General features: G+C 35.1%; 2 protein-coding genes across 2 annotated transcripts in view; one reads left to right on the forward strand and one right to left on the reverse strand.

Moving 5' to 3' along the window:
* LOC139972904 (uncharacterized) overlaps positions 1–26,183 on the reverse strand; it is an 84,316-nt gene that overhangs the window by 23,683 nt on the left and 34,450 nt on the right. The window contains exons 25-40 of the mRNA XM_071979215.1: positions 25,951–26,004; positions 21,888–21,968; positions 20,165–20,221; positions 19,603–19,704; positions 19,087–19,134; positions 16,041–16,098; positions 15,448–15,559; positions 14,424–14,571; positions 13,425–13,538; positions 12,291–12,439; positions 11,903–12,052; positions 11,080–11,205; positions 9,392–9,442; positions 8,914–8,961; positions 6,411–6,563; positions 3,961–3,999 (exon numbers count right to left, since the gene is read on the reverse strand). Coding sequence (XP_071835316.1) covers positions 3,961–3,999; positions 6,411–6,563; positions 8,914–8,961; positions 9,392–9,442; positions 11,080–11,205; positions 11,903–12,052; positions 12,291–12,439; positions 13,425–13,538; positions 14,424–14,571; positions 15,448–15,559; positions 16,041–16,098; positions 19,087–19,134; positions 19,603–19,704; positions 20,165–20,221; positions 21,888–21,968; positions 25,951–26,004 — 1,490 coding nt within the window. The remainder of the gene's footprint in view (positions 1–3,960; positions 4,000–6,410; positions 6,564–8,913; positions 8,962–9,391; positions 9,443–11,079; positions 11,206–11,902; positions 12,053–12,290; positions 12,440–13,424; positions 13,539–14,423; positions 14,572–15,447; positions 15,560–16,040; positions 16,099–19,086; positions 19,135–19,602; positions 19,705–20,164; positions 20,222–21,887; positions 21,969–25,950; positions 26,005–26,183) is intronic.
* LOC139972909 (uncharacterized) overlaps positions 19,735–26,183 on the forward strand; it is an 87,769-nt gene continuing 81,320 nt past the window's right edge. Inside the window, exon 1 of the transcript XR_011795094.1 lies at positions 19,735–19,750. The gene's annotated coding sequence lies outside the window, so the exon portion shown is untranslated. The remainder of the gene's footprint in view (positions 19,751–26,183) is intronic.

The following is a 26,183-nucleotide window of genomic DNA, read 5'->3' on the forward strand; positions in this document are numbered from 1 at the left end:
TAAATGAATAGAAAAGAAACCATAGCTTTGAACTAAAAATGTGGATCATGAGCACACATAAAATACACACCAGATGCTTTACATGTATTAAACATATTACAGCCTGTATAACAAACCCATATAAGCTTGAGTTGTCATTAATAGCGTGTCTACTAAGCATATACACATTGCAATATTTAAAACAGTCAAAGTAGTTTAACCTGCTTTATAGATAATTATGCAAACATAGTATGTGGATAATGAACATCCTATTTATATAATGGGTGAAACATACACGTCTATAAATTAAACTGCTACATTGAATAGAAGAACTAAGGAAAGGTTAATAGTTTGTTATTGTCATTGACAGATATCTAATTTCTGAAACACATCAAAGATGGTGGAATCATAAGAGTGCACAAATTGGAAACATGATAAACAGAGGATCTGTAAACTGATATGACTTTCAAATGAGCCAGGTAAAGTTTTGAGAGTTCATTGGAGGAATAAGAACATCTACTGTATGTTGCAGTATCCAAGCTCTAATGTTGAGTATACCAGTTGGTGGTAACTATCTATCTATGGTGCTCTGCTCTAGCAGCAGGTCAACTTTGCTGGTATTAGGCTCCATTATTAAATTGCTAATGAAGATGAAACCCACCAAAATCGAAACACAAGAGGCAAAAAAAGAGTTTTGCATATTTTGTTTCCATGGTTTTAGAAATACTACTTTTGATGAATTATAAAGTTGGATTATAAAGTTGCTTGAAAAAATTGAAATCTGTATTCCACTATGAATCTGAAGTTTCCACTTGATTGCAATAAATACCCTATTGATGTGTGTAGGATTCATTCACTCTTTACCTACAAGAGATCATTAATGACAGCTAAAAAAAGTGCAATTCACAGCAAAATGTAAAACAAATGTCTTCCAGTGACAAAGAAAACCAAGTCTACAATAATTACACATTCTCTGTGCAACAATGCACTGAAAATGATTTCACATAACACTGAATATGCTCATTAATTAATTATGCTCATTATGAAAGTAATTAATTATGCTCTTTGTGAATTTTAAGTGCTCAAGTGCATACAGAGAAGTTGCAAAGGGGTTACAGAGTTTATGGCTTTCAAATAAAATTAGCTGCTGGCAAGATGAGTCACAAAACACATGCCTGCAAAAAAAATATAAATCCTCCACAACAGCAGGCAAGAGAATTACACCAACCAATTTCACACTGAGCTCACAATTCAGCTAAACACTATAGAAAGATCAACAATTTGAGTATGTTGGTAAAAGTTAGTGATGGGAACAGTCTAAAAACTTTGTTCCTGGGTACCGATATCTTAACTTCCGCTGGTCCACCAGATACATCCATTTTGCATACTTATACCAAAGATACTGTGTGTTAGCCTAACGATATTGTGTGTTAGCCTAATGTTATGCTGTGAGTACAGTTATACACATCAGGGGCGGATCCAGGGGGGGCCCGGGCCCCCCCTTTTTGAAAATCCTGATTTTTTTTTTCACTGCGTTCGAGGGAAAGGGCCCCATGCGTGATCAGTGGCCCAGCTACGGGGGGCCTGGGGGCCGAGGCCCCCATGAAATATGCTGGCCCCCCACTGGCCCCACTGGGAATGGGGTAAAAAAATGTTGTAAAAATATAAAAATAAGTGCGATTCACTTATAATTTTTGTTCAATAATTTGGGAAATAGAGTTACACAATTATCTCGTCTGCATCTGGCAGAATAAGAAAATACAATATCTGTAGTAATCATGAGAATGGTCACACAGCATGGCATGGCAATGGTCGATGCGACGATTGCGACCATATACCACGAACCTTGTTGTGCTGCGCGATATCGATATCTGCTGAAAATATGTTCAGTGCTTCCACCTAGCGCAACAATCTATCAAAAGATTGGCTCTGTTTGTACTGAGCCGAGGTATCAGGTTTTCATATATTGCCTCGAGTCAAATGAATATATGCAGGGGCGGATCCAGGGGGGGGTCCAGTGGGTCCGGACCCCCCTGCTCTTGGCCAAAAAAAAAGAGAGAAAAAATAATTAAATTAAACGCCAATTTTAAACATGTAGGACGTCAGAAAAGCGGTTATCCTCACAAGTCATCCAGGTGTGTCTTTTCCGTCAAATGAACTATAGTGTGCACGCGTGCTACACGTGCCAAAAATGCATAACGATCTCAATTTTCAGACCGAAAAGTTTCAAAATTGTGGTGGTGTTCAAATTTTTTTGGGCGGTGAGGTTACAGAGCGGTAGGCTGCTAGGATGCGCTAACGAATTTTTCATGAGCAAACCCCTCACCCTTCCAGAATCCTGGATCCGGCCCTGCATCAAACAGTGGTGACGGGAGGGGATTGGGGGCTAAAGGCATTATGATTTTTGTATCATCTCAACTCATCTGATATGTAATACCATATTTCATAGATTGTTTTTTTCTCATCAATTGAGAAATTGCAGACATGAGATCCATATTTTCAGGCTAGGTACATGCTGCTTAGAATACTCGGGAAGTGCCGTTTCCGGCCATCTGGGGGGTTTGTAAAGCCAAAAATTTTCTCTGTACGCTCCGCGCCAACCAAGGTGGCGCTCCGCTTAGATAGTAACCTCCGGCCCCCCGCAAGAAAGAACAGCCCCCATGGCCCCCCCCCACTGAAAAAATCCTAGTTACGCCACTGTGCGTGTAATTTTTTGTAAAATAAATTTGCAAAAAGAGTACACCATCATTCTGATAAAGTGAAGGTGAGAGGGGCACTCTGACTGCATCAATAGTCTCCATCTGGAAGGGGGCATCCAAGATGTAATGGCCTGGAGTAGCCTGGTAAAAAGTAGTTAGCATCACCACCTACTCCCCAAAGACGTAAATCCCAGCTCATTGCTCGAAATTGCAAATATATGCCCGGCAAACCATGAATACATGATTTATTGGAAATAAATTTTACTCCAAACTTTCACGAAAAGTAGCACCAGATTGCACCGAGGACCTCCATATTTTGTGAAATTTTCCAAAGGGGAGGGGGGCACCCACTCCCATTAGACCCCTCCCCCAGGACGACGATTAGGCATTTCCCATCTGGGCCCCCCCTTCGGCGAAATCCTGGATCCGCCACTGTACATATACATACTCAGTGAGACTAGGAACATCTGTTCTTAGATTCTGTTTCAGATCTATGTATTATCTATGTATCATTCTAAATTGCTTTATAAAACATGTGTTCTCCACTTTGTGCTGCTCTAATAAGCACTGCAGGGGGCAATGGCTGTTTTAATTACATTTCTCAAAATAATTGCTAAATTGACATCAATTACTGCTAAATTTGTATGAAATGAGAATATCTGGTGTGAATAATGCACCAATCAAATGGAATGTGATTCTTTCAGGCATGGAGAGTTTCTTTACAGCTGAATCACATTCAATTTAATTTGATACTGGAGGGTTTTCATTTTTCTACAAAGACCCTATGAGATACCTAGAGTACAAAAGTCACATTTTCTTTGTATTGATGTGTGCATGCACATATTGCTGGAAGTTGAACATACTTTAGTAAGCATACATAGATATAATAGTAAACACTTCATTTGATCAGACTTTGGACGGAAGTAGCAACACATTTTTTCGACAAATGTAAAACTTAATCACCATAATATCCACACTGAGAAAGGACAAGATAACACCAGATAATTGTTCTGACATAAGAATAGACATGAATTTGTCCTATTCTTTTCATCTTCAGGGACAAAACAGGTACCTAAAATAGAGAATAATTTCAGTGGATTTTTACTATCTTGGTGGTATAGTTTGGACCATAACACCCAGTCTCCCATTTTCCCATGTACCTTGTTTGCCATCACTTCAATAAGAGAATTAGTATTTAAAAGATTGGGTTATTTCTTTCATTAAGTCACTCGAATGAGGATAATGAAATGAAAGCTCAACTGAAGAGAAATTTTAAGCCTACTTTAGCCGGTTTGATTGGTCTGTCTACTCTTCCTGTCGGCTATTAAAAGGATAAAAATAGTAATTAATTCATATCAGTCAATATTCCCTAAAACGTCTATCTATAACTTGCCATAGCGCACACACAGGTGGGCAAAGTGCGGCATCCTAGCAAATTTTGGCATCTCACAAGGTTTCAGAGTCCCATTAATGCAGCTGGTGAAACCTCATAGCAGGAAATAACATGACTAGTGTATAGTTTGGGGAGTTGTGTATAGGGCATACACATGTGAAAGGATATTTCAACTTAACAAATGGTCAATGTGCAAGACAAACTTGCTTATGTATGTCGTCCAGTTACAGAGTTGTTGACAATTGACAATTCATAACCATGGACATTAAAATATGAATCTGAGAGACTGACTTCGGTCAGCTTGCGGCTTTGATAAGCCAATGATGGCTTCTTCGCGAGTTCCTGTTGGCAGGAGGATCTAAAATACATACATACAGTGTGTAACATTCAGTTCTACAAATACAAATATGTTAATTACAAAGAGCAACTTGGTAATTGCACTTGACATAAAATTATCACTTCTCTAAACTGTGTCTATTTCCATAAGGAAAAGCAAACTGCATAGAAAAGTACGGCTATGAAGTTGAAAAAAAAATGCACCAGATTTAAAAAAGAGGAAGTAACATATATGGTACTAGCTGTAAAAAGGCTAACTAGTACTATAGTTGAGCGAAGGTAGTTAGCACTAGCTAGACAATATGATGTAGCTCTAGCAGGGACAGCCATCTAGTGATAGCTCGTAAAAAAGTAACTTAATTAGCACCTGTTAGACAAGACAACGATGGCAATAGCTGAACCATTCATGTTAGATCACAGTACGTTATATTCAATTTAATATATATTAAACAAATTCAGACTGCCGGCTGGTGTCTAATGGAAAGACTTTGCAATCAACAAATGTCAACAACAGATTAGAAAGGTGAAACTGACCACAAGAATTGTAAACATTTCTTGAAAGAGTAAAAAAGTTTTGAGCTAGAAGGAGATTTAAACTAGTAATTTGCAACCCTTTGGCCTGTCAACTGACCCATCCAGCAGTTAGCCCTTTAATCATTTGGTTGCTAGGAGACCTGCCAGCTAGCTGAGGACATGGCACCTATAGCTTGCACACTCAATTAAATAGGACCACATCCAATTTGTATTCAATACAAATCAGAAATGCTATACTTTCTTTGCACCCTATAAGCCAAAATTTAATACTCTTCCAAATCATCCAGGACTTAACTGGAAACATGAAGTTGACACAACATTTAATACAGTAAGTTTGTTATGCTATATATCCATAATGAATTGGAGGTTGTTATAGTCTCTATGTAGAAAACTACTCAACATAAAAAGGAACAGTTATATTGTTATAAAACATACTCCATGTAAGGTAATGACTGGAATATCGCTGTCCTCATGTGACTGACAAAAAATAAAATGTGAAAAATGTTGATGTTTATTCTGAAGCTGCCAAGAGAATACGGAAAGTAAATGACTAGCCTAAACTTCAGTCTCATTCATATAATTGACTCTTGATAAGCAAATAAATAATCTGATGAATCAAAGGCATGGGTTGGGTTCAATGCAATGCAGTTATGCCATGTTACTTGAGTATCCACAGTGTGAACTGGAAAATCTGGGCACTTGACCTTTCATTTCAAACACGAAATATCAACAATCAAGAATGAGCCATTACTCTCAAAGGTTGTGATAAATACACCACCAGCATATAACTCAAATACAACAGTTAATCTATGGCATTTAGGAGTTGTGCAATGTTTGCTTGTGTTGCTATGTGTAACAGGAGTAATTATAGTGGGTTGCCAATTGTTAAAAGATTATACAAAAGGGCATGCACTAGAGCCCAACAGGTAAAGATTAGGGAGGAGAAAACCAAATTAAAAATGATAATAAAATTACCATACCTTACCAAAGCGATCAATGGGCTTGCCCCTCAAAATATCAGAACTTCTTACTCCTTTGCGTCGCTCAACACAGTAAAACTTCGCTCTTCCTATCATGTGCATTTACAATTAACCCCTGGTTCACATACCCGCACTCGTTATAGCGATCGTGCCTTTTCTGTCGCTGCGCCTTCTCTTTGGAATGAACTCCCATTTCATGTTTGTGACTCTCCCTCCCTTTGTATTTTCAAGAGACAACTTAAAACATTTCTGTTTGATTCCTAGTTTCTTGTTTTTTCCCCCTTGGTTTGCTTTGTCTCTTTCCTACCTTGTTAAGGGCTTTGAAACGCTGTTTTAAGCGCTATATGAATCTAATTTATTATTATAATTATTATTATACCTTCCTGGCTAGATGAGGCGGCCATCTTGAATTTACAAAGTTGGATCCATCTTTAACACGTTCAACCCTACACACTGAGATAATAAATTCTCATTTGTATATGTACTTACCTTATTATTCCTTGGAGTTGTCTCTTTTATGGGAGTTCTCCTCACCTTGCCCTCTTCTTGTCTTGGAGTTTGCCTCAGCTTACCATCTTCGGGAGAGTTATCGGTAGATTTGTCCCGCAAAGTTGGCACGGGGGGTGACTTTAACCTGTCAATCTAAGTAGATAGTTAATAATATAAAAGGAATAATTGAACATGCCAAGCATTTTATCCTCCATGACTTGGGATTAAAAGGAAGCTCTGGATTGCTTTAACTACGTTCTAGCAGGACTATCTGACCCTCAGTTGCAAGAGAATCTAGAGAATTAAGAGATGATGAAACCAAAACAGGAAAAGTTGACCACAAGAGAGAGAAAAATATGCCATCAAATGTTGTACATGCTGGGACACTGGTTTTTGGTTTTGATTCTAAGATTATACACATATTGTGTGAAGGTAAAACTAATGATCACATCAAGTAGTGTGGTTTACAAAACAATAACTGTCAGTAAATAGCAAAATTGACTTTTTAACTGTGCAGAGAAAGTCATCCTTGTTTGGACTTGTTTGGATTAATATATTCACTGAGGCCTTACTCATTATTTTATTAATGCTCTACTAATCATTGCATATCTGATTTGTGTTGCAGTAAAGTACATGAAGATTGACTTGATCAAGTCTTCAGTGCTTCAAGAAAAGTCCAAGAGCTACTCAAAAGTACATAAAACAATATGACAATCACGGTTCTTACTGTTATTATACAGGTTAATGTGCAATTTTCAAGAAATGGTTCAAAACAGAAGCAAAACCAGAAAGCAGCAGTTTAGCAACCTTCAGAAGCAAGTAAAAGACCAGATCTGAATATCCTATGCTATGAAGGTGCAAGTGTTTCAGTTTAACAACCGTTAGAAACAAGTAACAGAACATATCTGAATATCCTATGCTATGAAGGTGCAAGTGTTTCAGTTTAGTAACCTTCAGAAGCAAGTAAAAGACCAGATCTGAATATCCTATGCTATGAAGGTGCAAGTGTTTTAGTTTGGTAACCGTTAGAAGCAAGTAAAAGACCAGATCTGAATATCCTATGCTATGAAGGTGCAAGTGTTTCAGTTTAACAACCGTTAGAAACAAGTAAAAGACCAGATCTGAATATCCTATGCTATGAAGGTGCAAGTGTTTCAGTTTAGTAACCTTCAGAAGCAAGTAAAAGACCAGATCTGAATATCCTATGCTATGAAGGTGCAAGTGTTTTAGTTTGGTAACCGTTAGAAGCAAGTAAAAGACCAGATCTGAATATCCTATGCTATGAAGGTGCAAGTGTTTCAGTTTAGTAACCTTCAGAAGCAAGTAAAAGACCAGATCTGAATATCCTATGCTATGAAGGTGCAAGTGTTTTAGTTTGGTAACCGTTAGAAGCAAGTGACAGAACATATCTGAATATCCTATGCAATGAAGGTGCAAGTGTTTCAATTAGCAAGGTGCAAGTGTTTCAGTTTAGCAACCGCTAGAAGCAAGTAACAGAACATATCTGCATATCCTATGCTATGAAGGTGCAAGTGTTTCAATTAGCAAGGTGCAAGTGTTTCAGTTTAGCAACCGCTAGAAGCAAGTAACAGAACATATCTGAATATCCTATGCTATGAAGGTGCAAGTGTTTCAGTTTAGTAACCTTCAAAAGCAAGTAACAGAACATATCTAAATATCCTATGCTATGAAGGTGCAAGTGTTTCAATTAGCAAGGTGCAAGTGTTTCAGTTTAGCAACCGCTAGAAGCAAGTAACAGAACATATCTGAATATCCTATGCTATGAAGGTGCAAGTGTTTCAGTTTAGTAACCTTCAAAAGCAAGTAACAGAACATATCTGCATATCCTATGCTATGAGGGTGCAAGTGTTTCAGTTTAGTAACCATTAGAAGCAAGTAACAGAACATATCTGAATATCCTATGCTATGAAGGTGCAAGTGTTTCAGTTTAGTAACCATTAGAAGCAAGTAACAGAACATATCTGAATATCCTATGCTATGAAGGTGCAAGTGTTTCAATTAGCAAGGTACAAGTGTTCAATTTAGTAACCGTTAGAAGCAAGTAACAGACCAGATCTGAATATCCTATGCAATGAAGGTGCATGTGTTTCATTTCACTGAACATTGTGGTTTGAAAGTAAAGGAGGAATAATTCCTACATTACACAGAAGATAACTCAATCAGGTTAGGTCAATGTTATGTGCTGATGATTCCCTTTTTTATCTTATTTTAAAAACTAGTTTTTTTCAAGGCATTACATCTGTTGAAACAGACTAGTCAAACAGATCATTATGGAGAAGATTACTTTATGGTGAGAAAGAAAGCTACACGTGTGACCAGTTACTTTAGAAGGAAGGTGAATGGATCAGAAGGGATTATCATTATGATCATCCACTACTAAGATAATATCTTAACCTATCGGTGATAATTAGTATCAAGAAATAAAGGAAGAATGTCTAGTTATGAGTGTGCAGTCAAACAAAACACAATATAATAAACCTACAGAATTAGCTGTAGCCGCAGCTACAGGCTTTGCATCAGGCTCAGACAGCTTTCATGAAATCAAAAGAAAATTATTGTTATCAATGTAGATACTGAATGAACAATACCATACTACAACTATGGTGAAGGATGTTGATGGGGCTTACTGGGGCAACTGTATCAGCTGTTAAGGCACTATTTATTTTCCATTCTCTCTTCCTACATTAACCTACCACTCACCCAATAATTTCTTTAAAATGCCTTGATGCCAAATTATTTGTCCATGATGTTCACTGTCCAATTCTCATAGCATGTCACATTTTGCAATTGTAACTTAATCAACCATTCACCACTTCATTAAACTAGGCATGCAAAACATTGTTCTTTATTTAACTTTGCACATGAAATTAAATGAAATTAAATAGACAATGTGTCCCTACAAGCTCTAAGAATGTTCTGATCACGAAAGAGTAAATTTAAGGAAAAGATAAATACGATACCTGCTTTGCATTCTTAGTTAAGGCTGGCACTGGTGGTGAGGCAACTTGTCTCTGTTGAGAAATCATGAATTATTTATGTACATCATACTAAAAGGTTGCACTAAAACACTGTTACCTAATTCATACTACAAGCCTTCACATATCTGTTTTACACAACACACTTCCTATTTCTGAAGAAACCTTCACAAACCAACAAAAGCAGAGATAACATGCTTCCTTTTATCAGTCCTATTTTTTAACTTTTTAATTCTCTGTTCACAAAAGAAGGTCTTGAACTATACTTTTAATTTTTAATTTTTAAAGATAGTAACTGGTGTTCCTTCTAAGTTCCTTCTAACGATAACGATAACGTTCCTTCTAACGATTCCTGGTGTTCCTTCTAAGACCTGGTTTAATAACTCAGTTGTGAATTGTCATATTTGACATTAATGATTACGTGTAGCATGTGTCTTCTACATAATATTTTTAAGGCAAAAGTATCATTGAAAAGCCAAACCTGCAGCTGGTTCAGTTGTATTTCCTTATGTCCACTCTAAGAATAACCTGAAATCATTGTTTTGTTACAATGCTTTTGGGGGATTGTTTTACAAAGGGTTTGTCATACAAATACAATTTAATTCCATCTTACCCTCTTTATGGTAAACATGTACCACACAATCAGATTATATAAACCCTTATGTTAATATTGATCAATTTTTGAATGGAATATTTGTCTCTAAATATAGAAGGAATAAACTAATCTTGTTCTTACATAATCAATATGTGTCTCTAGCAGACATGATAATTTAATAGGGATCCTATCATGAGGTGTTATGTGCTCTAACCTGGTAGGTTTGTTCATTCTTGTTGAATGAGATATTTGTCTCTAAATATAGAAGGAATACACTAATCTTGTTCTTAAATAATCAATATGTGTCTCTAGCAGATATGAGTATTTAATAGGGATCCTATCATCAGGTCTAATGTGCTCTAACCTGGTAGGCTTGTTCATTCTTGTTGGATGAGATATTTGTCTCTAAATATAGAAGGAATAAACTAATCTTGTTCTTACATAATCAATATGTGTCTCTAGCAGACATGATAATTTAATAGGGATCCTATCATGAGGTGTTATGTGCTCTAACCTGGTAGGTTTGTTCATTCTTGTTGAATGAGATATTTGTCTCTAAATATAGAAGGAATACACTAATCTTGTTCTTAAATAATCAATATGTGTCTCTAGCAGATATGAGTATTTAATAGGGATCCTATCATCAGGTCTAATGTGCTCTAACCTGATAGGCTTGTTCATTCTTGTTGAATGAGATATTTGTCTCTAAATATAGAAGGAATAAACTAATCTTGTTCTTACATAATCAATATGTGTCTCTAGCAGATATGAGTATTTAATAGGGATCCTATCATCAGGTCTAATGTGCTCTAACCTGGTAGGCTTGTTCATTCTGTGTAGGTTCTAATGTGTCTCTAGCAGACATGATAATTTAATAGGGATCCTATCATCAGGTGTTATGTGCTCTAACCTGGTAGGCTTGTTCATTCTGTGTAGGTTCTAATGTGTCTCTAGCAGACATGTTAAACTAATAGGGATCCTATCGTCAGGTGTTATGTGCTCTAACCTGGTAGGCTTGTTCATTCTGTGTAGGTTAATTTTAATATGAATCCTATCATGAGGTGTTATGTGCTCTAACCTGGTAGGCTTGTTCATTCTGTGTAGGTTCTACACGTTTAATGCTATGAGCCTCTTTCTTCCTCTCCTCTGCCTCTTTTCTCTTCTCCTCCAGCTTAGCTTCCATGTCAGCCTGCTGCTTCCGTTTCTGTTGTAAAGATACATACACCGGGTGTTTATTAAAGCAGACCGTTGCAGTATGTAGCTTAATATTACGTAAATATTTCCACTTTCCATAAGATTACTCAATTGACAAGAAGCAAGAGTAGTTTCCTATTGATCGAAAAGTTACAAATGGCTGTAAATTAGCATTACAAGTTTTATACACAATACCAAATTCTGCTGCTGCATGCCAAGTTATAAAGCTAGGCCAAAGTTTCAAGTGCAGTGGTATTGGTATGGACCTGGACATAGTACTGTCATTTAGCTCATGTTTTCTGTCATTAATGCAATAATATAGTAATCAGTGTGAAACCATAGGTTTGATAGTCTCATGTTCAGGGGGCAGGAAGCTTCTAAAAAGTGGGGGGGGGCACAACATCAGAGGGGCACTTTCTCATTCCACAAACAACAATCGTTATGCAATAAACCGATACACACCGGCCATGTCACTTAAATATATATGATGTATTAGTATGCTATCAATACTATTATGGTGCGGCATGTGAATAATTAAAATAAAATATTAAAATTAACAAATGCTTAAGATTTCCAAAAGACAGTTATTCATCAAAGGGGCACATTTTATTTGCCAGTAGGGCACATTTGCTATTTTGGGAAAAGTGGGGGGCACGTACCCCCCCCCCTGCTCCTACCCTCTGCTCATCTTCTCTATTTATATTTACCTCCTCTTCCTTTCTTTTCTTAGCCTCTTGTTCTTGCTCAAACTCTCTCTTCATCCTCTCCTGTTGCTCAGCTAGTCTCCTCTCCTCTTTCTCCTCCTCCAAGCGGAGTTTCTCCTTCTCAGCTGCCTCTCTTCGTTTCTTTTCTTCGACCTGTTTTGAGAAACGAGGAAAGACATTCCGTATTTAACATCGGGAACTCTGTCGAGATATGCCAGTCTCTTTATACCGATTCTACACATGTTACTTATATTACAAGTGCAGCAGTCATAACAAGAACATGTGACATGCACCAGACATGCAGAATTGAATGTAAACTGTATTATGTTGATTGCAATAATATTTATACCACAATGTGAGATTATATATTACTAGAATATATCACAGTTACCTGCAGTCTGAGTTGTTCTTTGTATGAATCCACTGGGCTTGTTATTTGATTGGAGGGTGGTGGTACCTGACTGGACCCTCCAACAGCCTCTTCTGCTGGTGGATTGAGACCTCTCTCTGCGATTGCTCTTGCTATGCCAGATGGGGCAGCTGTAAAAATTGGGGAAAAAAGAGGTATCTTTATAATAAACATAAAAAGCATATTAAGTAAGTAAGTAAGTAAGTAAAACTTTATTTCATCCCAAAAGGGAAAATACAAGCTCGCATATGTACATATAAGACAAATACAAGATGATAAAGAGTAAGAAGATATAAGAATGACAAACATGAGAGTATCAGAGAATTAAAGTATAAAAGTTTAAAGGCGTGATGATAAAACAAATGTAACACCCGTATAGATGGCAAGAACGGGAAGATAAAGCAGGCAACTAACGATTGAAACGAAAATTAAAGAGCTTAATGCACTGAGGGATAAAGGAAGATTTGTGTCGATTTGTTATTGCACTCGGAAGCCTCATCCGCCTACTGCGAGATATTATTGCACTGCTGAGATTTAGAAACAATGGGTGATTCTCGTCGGCAAGGATGGCGTCGAGCTTAGACTCTATAACATTATGAAAATTAATTATAAATCTGTAAAATGCAAGTCAATATCGATACCTTCATGTGCAGTATTATTAAACTGGGAAAAGGGACGGCTGCAGGCTGGATCCCCTACATATGGATAAGAAGTTGCTTCCAATATTCCACATTCATTTATGTTATAAGAGGGCCACATATATACCAGTGAGAGGGAAAAAGGGGAGGGGTTGTGAATGGCTTTTGATTTACATCTGACATTAGGTGGCAACCCAATTAACAGTTTTAACATATTCTGAATTTATTCTACCAATCTGATAGATCATTTTACAAATGGGAAAAACTAAAGATTGCTCCTAAGTGACAAATTCAGTTCACTTTATTCAACTGTGGTGAGGGAGCTGGCAACCTCCCAGATCTTATATTTTGTTGCTTGTATAGGCCACAACCTATATCCCTTTGACTAAATCCTTCCATTCTCAACAAGGTTTACCTTCCTGTAACCTTATCAAACTGATTCAATTGTCCTCATAGTTCACTGACACATCTGTAATACCTGTAGTACTGGGATTGCCAGGAACTGGTTGGCTTGTGTTTGAATACAGTTGCACAGGTTTCTGAGGATCCTGTAGAGCTTGTTCATTCAGGTTGTGTAACTGCTTAAGGTCAGCTGGAAGACAAAGAGAATAACACTTAAAATTAAGAACTGGTCAAAATCAGATGTCATGTTCCAAATAAAGGGTTCAGCCAAATTCCTTCTTTTTAATGATATTGCACCAATGAGAAAGTACAGACCAAAGATACACTTTTTTTATAGTTATTTTGTGTACAAAGCAGGTGTCGCACCAACACACGCAATATATGCACACACCATCACGACTGCATAAATTTTGTTTGCCATTTGGCAAGGAATCAAAGACATTTCTCACTACATCTTTCTTCAAGAGTGTTGCGTTTAGGATTAGCTACATAACTTATGCAGATATTAAACACCATTTGGTTGATAGTGTGAATTTCAATATTGGACAAGTCAGGTTTGTAAATACACTTGATTTGCACATGTTAGTGTTGAAAGAGTGTAATGCCAAGGAGCATGCTGCTGAAATGCCTATATCCTGACAGTGGGTGTCTGAAGTATGTAGTGGGTGTCTGAAGTATGTAGTGGGTGTCTGAAGTATGTAGTGGGTGTCTGAAGTATGTAGTGGATGTCTGAAGTATGTAGTGGGTGTCTGAAGTATGTAGTGGGTGTCTGAAGTGGCTATCTGTCATCACCCAAATTTGAAATGCTTGCCAAATGTTAATATTTTTAAACGCAATATGAAAACATATATTTTGTTTAGATGTCCGATATTGTTTGTCTATCTTTTTGCCGTTTTTTTGTGCTTTCGGATGTTTACCATTTTTTCTACTGCATATTATTGTACATGTATTTTGTATTGAGGGCTCTTCTGGAAAGCAGTGCTTCTGCACTGAGCAGGACTACCCTCATTAAAGATGACAATAATAAAAAAATAAAAAATATTTACAGGTAATGACTCTCACATATACTACTTACCGAACACCTGTCCTTGAGCATTCCTCATTGGAGCACCTGCACCTCCTTTACCCCAAGGATTATAATTTTGGGCATCTGCCTCTAACTTTGCTTCATACCTGACTTTGTCTTCTTTCTCCTGCCTCTTTCTCAGTTCCTTCTCTCTCATCTGTTCAAAAGAAATTTAATATCTCTAAAATGTAGCACAAAAAAATATACTGAATGTTTTAACTGAGGAACTGAGGATTTTTAGAATTACTTCATAATATTGCACATCATCAACCTAATTATTAAAGCAATCCTTTGCACTGAAAAGTTGGCCCAATTATGACTTCAGAAAGCAGTTTATAGATGTGCACAGATGTGCACATGGAGAAACGATCCAGTATATGTGAAACATACATCCACTGTTTGTTGAGAATCAGGTTAATAGATTTACACATATGTGTACATGGTGAAACAATCCAGTATATGTAAAACATACATCCACTGTTTGTTTGTGACAAAATACCCAGCCTTTAGAGAGTATATATATAAATAGATCATAAGTTTATGTTAACCAGCAGGGAGAAGGGGGAATGGGACATTAACAGCAGCAGTTGATAATAACATCCTACAACCACAGCAAATGTACGGAAATCTTAATTGTACGCAACTAGATTAGTTCATTCTAGCCGCCTCCATGGACTGAATCAAGTTACATGAATATACTGATACTAAGAATACATGATGAACACAAAGGGATTAAAAGGTCCCAGGCTAGTGTAAGGAATTCCAAACATTCCCAGCCAAGTTTAAAAGTCAAAACACTTCAGCTAATGTACTTAAAGAAGAACCACTCCATGTATATCTTTCTTACGTCTGTTTCAAGTAAAAAGTAGTTGACTTAGTATTTAATAATGAATACTATGATAAGTCAATTATGCTGGAAAGTAGCAGGTATTACAACAGTTTACAATGACCAGAATCGGTCAGATGCTACTGAGGAGATGACACTGTAATAATTACCTTTTCTCCTTTAAGTTTTGCTTATTTACATATTTACCTGTTGCATCAACTGAGCTTGGTATGACTTCGGATCTTTCAAAGCTCTTGGACTAAGATCAGCATTCTGTCCATAATTCCTACTGGAATTATCACCTCTGGGGAAAGCAACGCTGCAAGGAAAACAAATGAAGTCATTGTGTGGTTTAACATAGCTACAGCAATTATTCGTGACATTTGGTTCAATAATGAGTTAACACATAAAATTGGGTGTCAACTTATTACCTTAATCACAAACATATGTGTGATTGACAGCATCAACTATATCACAATGAAAGACATGCTGCAAAATAAGTAGTGCAAAAATAAAAACAATTGCCAGGTATGTATCACAGGATGTGAATTACTGTAGGACATACAGTACAAAAACAAGCAAGCAATTGATAACTTCTCACAAACAAGATGAGAGCTTTGAGGTAATTACAGTAAAATTCATGTTATTGGCAATTGTGATGACACACTGAGACCTGGTTAAGACAAAGCAACTGTTGTTGTTATATATCAATTAGCTTAATTCTGTTTACTCATCATATTTGGGAGATCACTTAACACATGTAAACATCATTGTGTTTATGGTTTCTCTGCGGCATCTACCTGGCTTGAGGGATTTGGTTGTACTGCGGGGGAGGAACCTGTCCTTGCCTAAGCTGACCTGGCGAGACACCATCATTGAACGTTAAAGGTCCAGGTGACATCACAGCAGAAGTTGGTTGGAATGTTAACATTTGGCGCAGATCTATGGGAAAAAATCGGCAAGAGAAAAAGCTTAAGTTATTTACACATAAAGTACAGATTAATGCACAACATAAATGTTGATATATTTATGGACAATCAGCACTAAGTTCCAGCAGTGCTGTTTAGATCTTTATACAATGTTCAGTTCTTGAGAAAGTAAAAACGTTTTTCAATGAAAGCGACTGAACTACTTAGTCTGGCAATTGTCATTACATCTGCTTCTTTGAAGCAACACAAACTTCATTGGGGGAAACAAGAGTTTTATTAACCCAAGTTATATTTTAAAAATATTTTATCAAATGTTTCAAAGATAATTGATTCTTGATTTCATCTTGGGGTGCTCTGTAAAAGTTACAGGAAGAGTTCCATTGTAGGTTATTATTATTTATAGATCTTAAGGATTTACAAACTATTGGGTCCTGATTGAGAAATGATCTTCTAATGAAACAGATATATTATCGGTGAATATATTAAAAACCATACAGGATGATTACCTATGTTGAGATATTTCTCTTTTCCCTTTAAGTGTGACATATCAGACTCTGCTTAGAGCCACTGGTTCATCTGTAAAGTTTTATTTATTTGCATGTATCCAATTTTATAAGTGGAGTTTACAATGATCATTGACAGAAAGGCCACAGAAAATGTTGAATTGAATCAAAATATGTCCAGATAGAGCAAAAAATGTTGAAAAAGACTGAGAAATATATGATAACATCTAGTACATGCAAATTATTATATAGCCAACAATATCTGTTTGTTTTTAACATAAAAGAAGATAGCTATTACAGAAGACAATATTTTATCTGTAAAATGGAGACAAAAAAAGGAGAAATTTTGCTGTAAATGAAAATCAGGTTTCATTAATTTGAAATATAAAACTTTGCAGATATAACATTCTTATATTACTATAATGACATTACCCTTGACTGTATGAGTACTTACAGAGGTGATCCAAGCACAGATGGAAGCAGAGGAAATGAAAAGAGTAACGGTGAATGACAATAAAAATGGGAAGCAACGACAACGACTATGTTCATGAGGATGAAAGAATGAACTGACTTCTAAAGATAAGGCTAATTAACACAAAAATATACCTTGTCGACATCCTATCACACTAACTGCAGCCTATACATGTAAGCCAATAAATAGTGGGGAAATATTTAAGCTGCAAACATCTGTCAATTCCTAAAAATATTAAACATACACAGAATGATTTAATTGTGCTTTATTTCATACCATTGAACAAACAAACCATTAAATATACTCATTGAATTACTTTGACTAACAATTCGAGAAATCATGGTAGAAACCATAAAATATTCATCCTTTGGCAGACGGAACTGTTTAAAATACATACACAACACACATGGTCAGAGGGTAAATGTTGATTAGATGAGTAACTACTAACTACTGAAAGAACATGTTAAATATGATTGCAAAAGATAAACCAAGATTTCTACTTATCATGTTACCTAATGATGTTCTATCACATACATAAGTGAAACATCAGGAAAAAGTATGGTCATTTAAATATGAATGTTGTCCCTTTATAGCACAGCAAAGGTGATGGGTTCAAATATAGGAAGAAACTATCACATGAAATACTACAAAGAAGCAAGAACAACTGAAGTGCATAGTCAACATATACTATTTTACACAAAGTTGGCAGTTTGTCATACTAATTTACATAATTGTAGACTAGAAACAACAGTTATTCAATGGATCAATCAACAGATCGATCAACCAATCGATCAATGAATCCCAAAATAGGAATAGGAAAAAGGTCACCGACAGAGCAGGTTGACCTCACTATATCAACACATGGCCATTGCAATGCTATGTAATAAAGATAAGGGAAGTTGACTAAATGTTTTTAAAAAGACACAAAGAAATATTTGAATAAAATAAAATGGGATGTGAAACAGTGACCTCTGGAGGTCCAAGTCCAGGTCACTACTTAAAATTCAGTCCTATTCAAACAATTTTTTTGGCTCACATTTTTGTTTTTTTCCTTCTAATTGCCTACTTGTTCACAGTAAAAGCTGTCTTGGCAGTACAATACAACAATTTTGATAATCTGGCAATTATGCAACCTAGTAAAATATTTAACATAATTTAATTGAAACTGTATTTCCTCATTTTACATTTCTTCCTGGTTAAAGTTGTTATACGTAAACTTTGGTTTTTTTCTTCTTTTTATTCATTTAAAATATTTTACATTATGTACTGTTTGCAACCTTGATGTGATTTATTCATAAGTGTTAGTGTATTAGTTATCAGTGCTCAATGTATAAGTAAACTACAGGAATATCTTATAAAGTAAATAATACCTCCATCATCTTGTTGTGCTAAATAGTCCTTGAAAACTGACCACAGAAAATCATAGAAAAACAAGTATTGGTAAGTATCCATTCAATTTGCTGTAAGCTCATTGATAAAAATTAAATATACATACAACTTTTATTCTTAATGATTAATTAATAATTATAATAATCTCAAACAAATTTGTAGACACAATTGACAATTATACTATTCATTCCATACTCATTACAATTAAGCTGAAATGATTACTGTGTGAAGGAAATCATATACTGCAAACTTAACTAGTTTTTAAACTTAAGTAATCATTCAAGATTCATTTATAGTCATTGAAGTAAAACATGAACACAATGTCACCTCTTTATGAAATCTAGAATTTTTTTGCATCAGCAACTAATATATAACTTTATGCTCGATATGCTAGCGATGAAGTTATCAACAACAAAAATCAAATTAAATCAAAACTGAAGAACAATCGATATCCAATCAACTAAATGCCGCATCTCAGTATTAATCAATAAACTACTGAAGGAAACCAACAATAACATAAATTTAATTTGAATCTGTATATTATAGTTATTACTCTCATAGGCCGACTCCACATCTTGAACAGTTCCAAACTTTGCCTTGGCTGCCAGGAAGAAGAAGAAGAAGAAGAAGAAGAAGAAAAATGAAAAAGAGTGAATTGCAACATTAACTAGACATCTCCTATGATAATAATGACCAATCATGCACTTGGTCTGGGTGCTACGTGAGATTTTTCATTAGCTCAGATGAGTTTGAAAATACATCTAAAGCATTACTAAAACTATATAGACTAATTCTATTGTTTTTCAGAATTGTCAGTTTGTAAGAAGACAAACATATCAATGAGGACATAAATGAAGAAGACCTTAGCTACACCTCTTGACACACAAAACCAGTTTGCTATCACAGCAGAGATACAAATGTGCTTAATGGTGGGGACATGTAACATTGTCTAGCCAATGATTTCTCGACAAAAAGAGTTGACTACAGTGGACTACACTGGTTATTACGATAAGGAAATCAGCAACCAATTAATAACAAATGGTTAATCAAGCGGAATAATGTATCTTACATGAGAGGGTAGGTTGGCTAACATTAGTGATTGGATCTGTTTCATTGCTCAGATAGCTGGAGTATGCTTGGAGGAAAGCCACAGTTTTGTCTTGATTGCTGCCTGCATATAGAGAACATCATATCAACAGAGAAACCACCTCTAGTTAGTAAGTATAATGACAACTTGTTAGGCTAAAGTAACGGTATAATCACAGCTTGTTAGGCTTGAGTAACAGTATAATCACAGCTTGTTAGGCTAGAGTAACAGTATAATCACAGCTTGTTAGGCTAGAGTAACAGTATAATCACAGCTTGTTAGGCGAAGGTAACAGTTTGTAAGGCTAAAGTAACAGTATAATCACATTATTTCACAACCTTAACATTATTCAATCCGTTTGTTGATCAACAATCCTGATTATTTAGAGAAGTTAATTACTGCACTGATCAAGTGTGTTGATACCAAATCCTCATCTCTGTTCTTGTATGTCAGAATCTTTAATGAGATATTTAACTAATCTTAAGTTATTCAACCAACTTGATATCAGCCTCAGTAAATATCAATAAGGGGTAGGCCTACTTACCAGCATTCACCTGTTGCTGCAAAGCATTAGCAGGCTGATTATACTTCTGTAAGAATTCTACAAGAAATGAAAATTTCAAGCGTTTGCAAGACTTTAAATCATCAAAACATGATGTTTAACACATAAAATTTGTCGTACAAATTTACTACATCACACTAACACACTGTAGTAGTGTTTCTTTTATAAGACTAGGCTATTACTTTTTCATATACCCTCTAACACTCACTGGACTATTACTTTATCATATACCCTTCAACACACTGGACTATTACTATATCATGTACCCTCTAACACACTGGACTATAACTATATTATATACCCTCTAACACAATGGACTATGACTATATGATATATCCTCTAACACACTGGACTATAACTATATCATATATCCTCTAATACACTGGACTAGTACTTCATCATATACGGTTTAACACACAGGACTATTAATATATCACATACCTTCTAACACACTGGACTAATACTTTATCATATACCCTCTAACACTCACTGGACTATTACTTTATCATATACCCTCTAACACTCACTGGACTATTACTATATCATGTACCCTCTAACACACTAGACTATAACTATATTATATACCCTCTAACACTCACTGGACTATTACTTTATAATATACCCTCTAACACTCACTGGACTATTACTTTATCATATACCCTCCAACACTCACTGGACTATTACTATATCATATACCCTCTAACACACTGGACTTTGACTATATCATATACCCTCTAACACACTAGACTATAACTATATTATATACCCTCTAACACTCACTGGACTATTACTTTATAATATACCCTGTAACACTCACTGGACTATTACTTTATCATATACCCTCCAACACTCACTGGACTATTACTATACCATATACTCACTGGACTATTACTATATCATATACCCTCTAACACACTGGACTTTGACTATATCATATACCCTCCAACACTAACTGGACTATTACTTTATCATATACTGTACCCTCTAACACTCACTGGACTATTACTTTATCATATACCCTCTAACACTCACTGGACTATTACTATATCATATACTCACTGGACTATCACTATATCATATACCCTCTATCACTCACTGGACTATTACTTTATCATATACCCTCTAACACACTGAACTATTACTTTCTCATATACCTTCTAACAAACTTTCTATTACTATATCATGTACCCTCTAACACACTGGACTATTACTATATCATGTACCCTCTAACACACAGACTATTACTTTATTATATACCCTCTAACACTCACTGGACTATTAATTTATCATATACCCTCGAACACACTGGACTATTATTTTATCATATACCCTCTAACACACAGACTAATACTTTATCATATACCCTCTAACACACTGGACTATTATTTTATCATATACCCTCTAACACACAGACTAATACTTTATCATATACCCTCTAACACACTGGACTATTACTTTATCATATACCCTCTAACACACTGGACTATTATTTTATCATATACCCTCTAACACACAGACTAATACTTTATCATATACCCTCTAACACACTGGACTATTACTTTATCATATACCCTCTAACACACTGGACTATTACTTTATCATATACCCTCTAACATACTGGACTATTTTCTTGTTATTCCTTTACTATTTTATGCATTATTTAAACATGTCAAATTATGTACATTGACCATTATCTGTTTCTTACCATTGTAACTTTTTTCAAATTGTTCAGCACTTGGAATTTGTCTATTACTGTTATAATTTGTAGGTGTCTGCTCATTTGGTACTGTGAATAAAAAAGTATATTAAAAAACTTTGAGGAATTCACAAAGAATGATTTGGGGAACAATACTGCACTTCACAACAGAGTTGTAACTTAACTATGTAACATTCAATGACGTGGTATGATATTGTTTTAGATCAATTTGCATCTTTCCCAAAGTTTTCTCTTGGAACACAAATTATCTGTTGGTTTTAAACTGTTTAATTTCCAAATAATCACTTGTCTATCTGACAATAAATACCATGAAAAGATTATGAAATGCACTGTCTACAGGCAAACAGCCAGTCCCATGGGACACTTTGACTATGCTAATACAAGTCTATACTGTATACTCATACCATGCTTAAAAACACTTGTACTGACAGTATGAACAATTCCTACCCTTTATCCAATAGAAACAGGATATCCTTACTGCTAATACAAGTCTATACTGTATTCTCATATTATGCTTATAAACACTTGTATTTACAGTATGAACAATTCCTAACCTTTATCCAATAGAAACAGGATATCCTTACTGCTAATACAAGTCTATACTGTATTCTCATATTATGCTTAAAAACACTTGTACTGACAGTATGAACAATTCCTAACCTTTATCCAATAGAAACAGGATATCCTTACTGCTAATACAAGTCTATACTGTATTCTAATACCGTGTTTAAAAACACTTGTATTTACAGTATGAACAGTTCCTAACCTTTATCCAATAGAAACAGGATATCCTTACTGCTAATACAAGTCTATACTGTATTCTCATATTATGCTTAAAAACACTTGTACTGACAGTATGAACAATTCCTAACCTTTATCCAATAGAAACAGGATATCCTTACTGCTAATACAAGTCTATACTGTATTCTCATATTATGCTTAAAAACACTTGTATTTACAGTATGAACAATTCCTAACCTTTATCCAATAGAAACAGGATATCCTTACTGCTCATACAAGTCTATACTGTATTCTCATATTATGCTTATAAACACTTGTACTGACAGTATGAACAATTCCTAACCTTTATCCAATAGAAACAGGATATCCTTACTGCTAATACAAGTCTATACTGTATTCTCATATTATGCTTAAAAACACTTGTACTGACAGTATGAACAATTCCTAACCTTTATCCAATAGAAACAGGATATCCTTACTGCTAATACAAGTCTATACTGTATTCTAATACCGTGTTTAAAAACACTTGTATTTACAGTATGAACAGTTCCTAACCTTTATCCAATAGAAACAGGATATCCTTACTGCTAATACAAGTCTATACTGTATTCTCATATTATGCTTAAAAACACTTGTACTGACAGTATGAACAATTCCTAACCTTTATCCAATAGAAACAGGATATCCTTACTGCTAATACAAGTCTACACTGTATTCTCATATTATGCTTAAAAACACTTGTACTGACAGTATGAACAATTCCTAACCTTTATCCAATAGAAACAGGATATCCTTACTGCTAATACAAGTCTATACTGTATTCCAATACCGTGTTTAAAAACACTTGTATTTACAGTATGAACAGTTCCCAACCTTTATCCAATAGAAACAGGATATCCTTACTGCTAATACAAGTCTATACTGTATTCTCATATTATGCTTAAAAACACTTGTACTGACAGTATGAACAATTCCTAACCTTTATCCAATAGAAACAGGATATCCTTACTGCTAATACAAGTCTATACTGTATTCTCATATTATGCTTAAAAACACTTGTACTGACAGTATGAACAATTCCTAACCTTTATCCGATAGAAACAGGATATCCTTACTGCTAATACAAGTCTATACTGTATTCTAATACCGTGTTTAAAAACACTTGTATTTACAGTATGAACAGTTCCTAACCTTTATCCAATAGAAACAGGATATCCTTACTGCTAATACAAGTCTATACTGTATTCTCATATTATGCTTATAAACACTTGTATTTACAGTATGAACAGTTCCCAACCTTTATCCAATAGAAACAGGATATCCTTACTGCTAATACAAGTCTATACTGTATTCTCATATTATGCTTAAAAACACTTGTACTGACAGTATGAACAATTCCTAACCTTTATCCAATAGAAACAGGATATCCTTACTGCTAATACAAGTCTATACTGTATTCTCATATTATGCTTAAAAACACTTGTATTGACAGTATGAACAATTCCTAACCTTTATCCAATAGAAACAGGATATCCTTACTGCTCATACAAGTCTATACTGTATTCTCATATTATGCTTAAAAACACTTGTATTTACAGTATGAACAATTCCTAACCTTTATCCAATAGAAACAGGATATCCTTACTGCTAATACAAGTCTATACTGTATTCTCATATTATGCTTAAAAACACTTGTATTTACAGTATGAACAATTCCTAACCTTTATCCAATAGAAACAGGATATCCTTACTGCTAATACAAGTCTATACTGTATTCTCATATTATGCTTATAAACACTTGTATTTACAGTATGAACAGTTCCCAACCTTTATCCAATAGAAACAGGATATCCTTACTGCTCATACAAGTCTATACTGTATTCTCATATTATGCTTAAAAACACTTGTATTTACAGTATGAACAGTTCCTAACCTTTATCCAATAGAAACAGGATATCCTTACTGCTAATACAAGTCTATACTGTATTCTAATACCATGTTTAAAAACACTTGTATTTACAGTATGAACAGTTCCTAACCTTTATCCAATAGAAACAGGATATCCTTACTGCTAATACAAGTCTATACTGTATTCTCATATTATGCTTAAAAACACTTGTACTGACAGTATGAACAATTCCTAACCTTTATCCAATAGAAACAGGATATCCTTACTGCTAATACAAGTCTATACTGTATTCTAATACCGTGTTTAAAAACACTTGTATTTACAGTATGAACAGTTCCTAACCTTTATCCAATAGAAACAGGATATCCTTACTGCTCATACAAGTCTATACTGTATTCTCATATTATGCTTAAAAACACTTGTACTGACAGTATGAACAATTCCTAACCTTTATCCAATAGAAACAGGATATCCTTACTGCTAATACAAGTCTATACTGTATTCTCATACCATGCTTAGAAACACTTGTATTTACAGTATGAACAATTCCTAACCTTTATCCAATAGAAACAGGATATCCTTACTGCTAATACAAGTCTATACTGTATTCTCATACCATGCTTAAAAACACTTGTATTGACAGTATGAACAGTTCCTAACCTTTATCCAATAGAAACAGGATATCATTACTGCTAATACAAGTCTATACTGTATTCTCATATTATGCTTATAAACACTTGTATTTACAGTATGAACAGTTCCCAACCTTTATCCAATAGAAACAGGATATCCTTACTGCTCATACAAGTCTATACTGTATTCTCATATTATGCTTAAAAACACTTGTACTGACAGTATGAACAATTCCTAACCTTTATCCAATAGAAACAGGATATCCTTACTGCTAATACAAGTCTATACTGTATTCTAATACCGTGTTTAAAAACACTTGTATTTACAGTATGAACAGTTCCTAACCTTTATCCAATAGAAACAGGATATCCTTACTGCTAATACAAGTCTATACTGTATTCTCATATCATGCTTAAAAACACTTGTACTGACAGTATGAACAATTCCTAACCTTTATCCAATAGAAACAGGATATCCTTACTGCTAATACAAGTCTATACTGTATTCTCATACCATGCTTAGAAACACTTGTATTTACAGTATGAACAGTTCCTAACCTTTATCCAATAGAAACAGGATATCCTTACTGCTCATACTGTCACTACAAGTGCTTGAAGCATGACATGAAATTAGTATATAAGTATATAATAAAGTGACTAAACTGTGTACTGACAAATTGTTCACATTTGTTTGATTTTCTGTCCAAATTTTGATGCTAAATTGCAGTCATTTTTGACTGACAGACTCTGAGACAGTCTAATAACTTACTTGAAAATGTCACCTTGTGTTTTGATCGCCCAGGTGCTCTGCTCCCATTATCATCTGATGAGAACAACACACAAACAATAGGAAGGATTTGAGAAGAAAGATTGAACAAAATTAAAAGAACAGTGCTAAGCAGACTTCAGAAATTAGCTATTGTCAAACAAACTCACTTTTAAGAGAAGGCCTAGATGGAGCAATTGCAGGGTTTCCATTCACTTGAGTTGAAGGAAATGATC

This window comes from Apostichopus japonicus, chromosome 9 (assembly GCF_037975245.1).
Source record: "Apostichopus japonicus isolate 1M-3 chromosome 9, ASM3797524v1, whole genome shotgun sequence".
Taxonomy (NCBI): Eukaryota; Metazoa; Echinodermata; class Holothuroidea; order Aspidochirotida; family Stichopodidae; genus Apostichopus; species Apostichopus japonicus.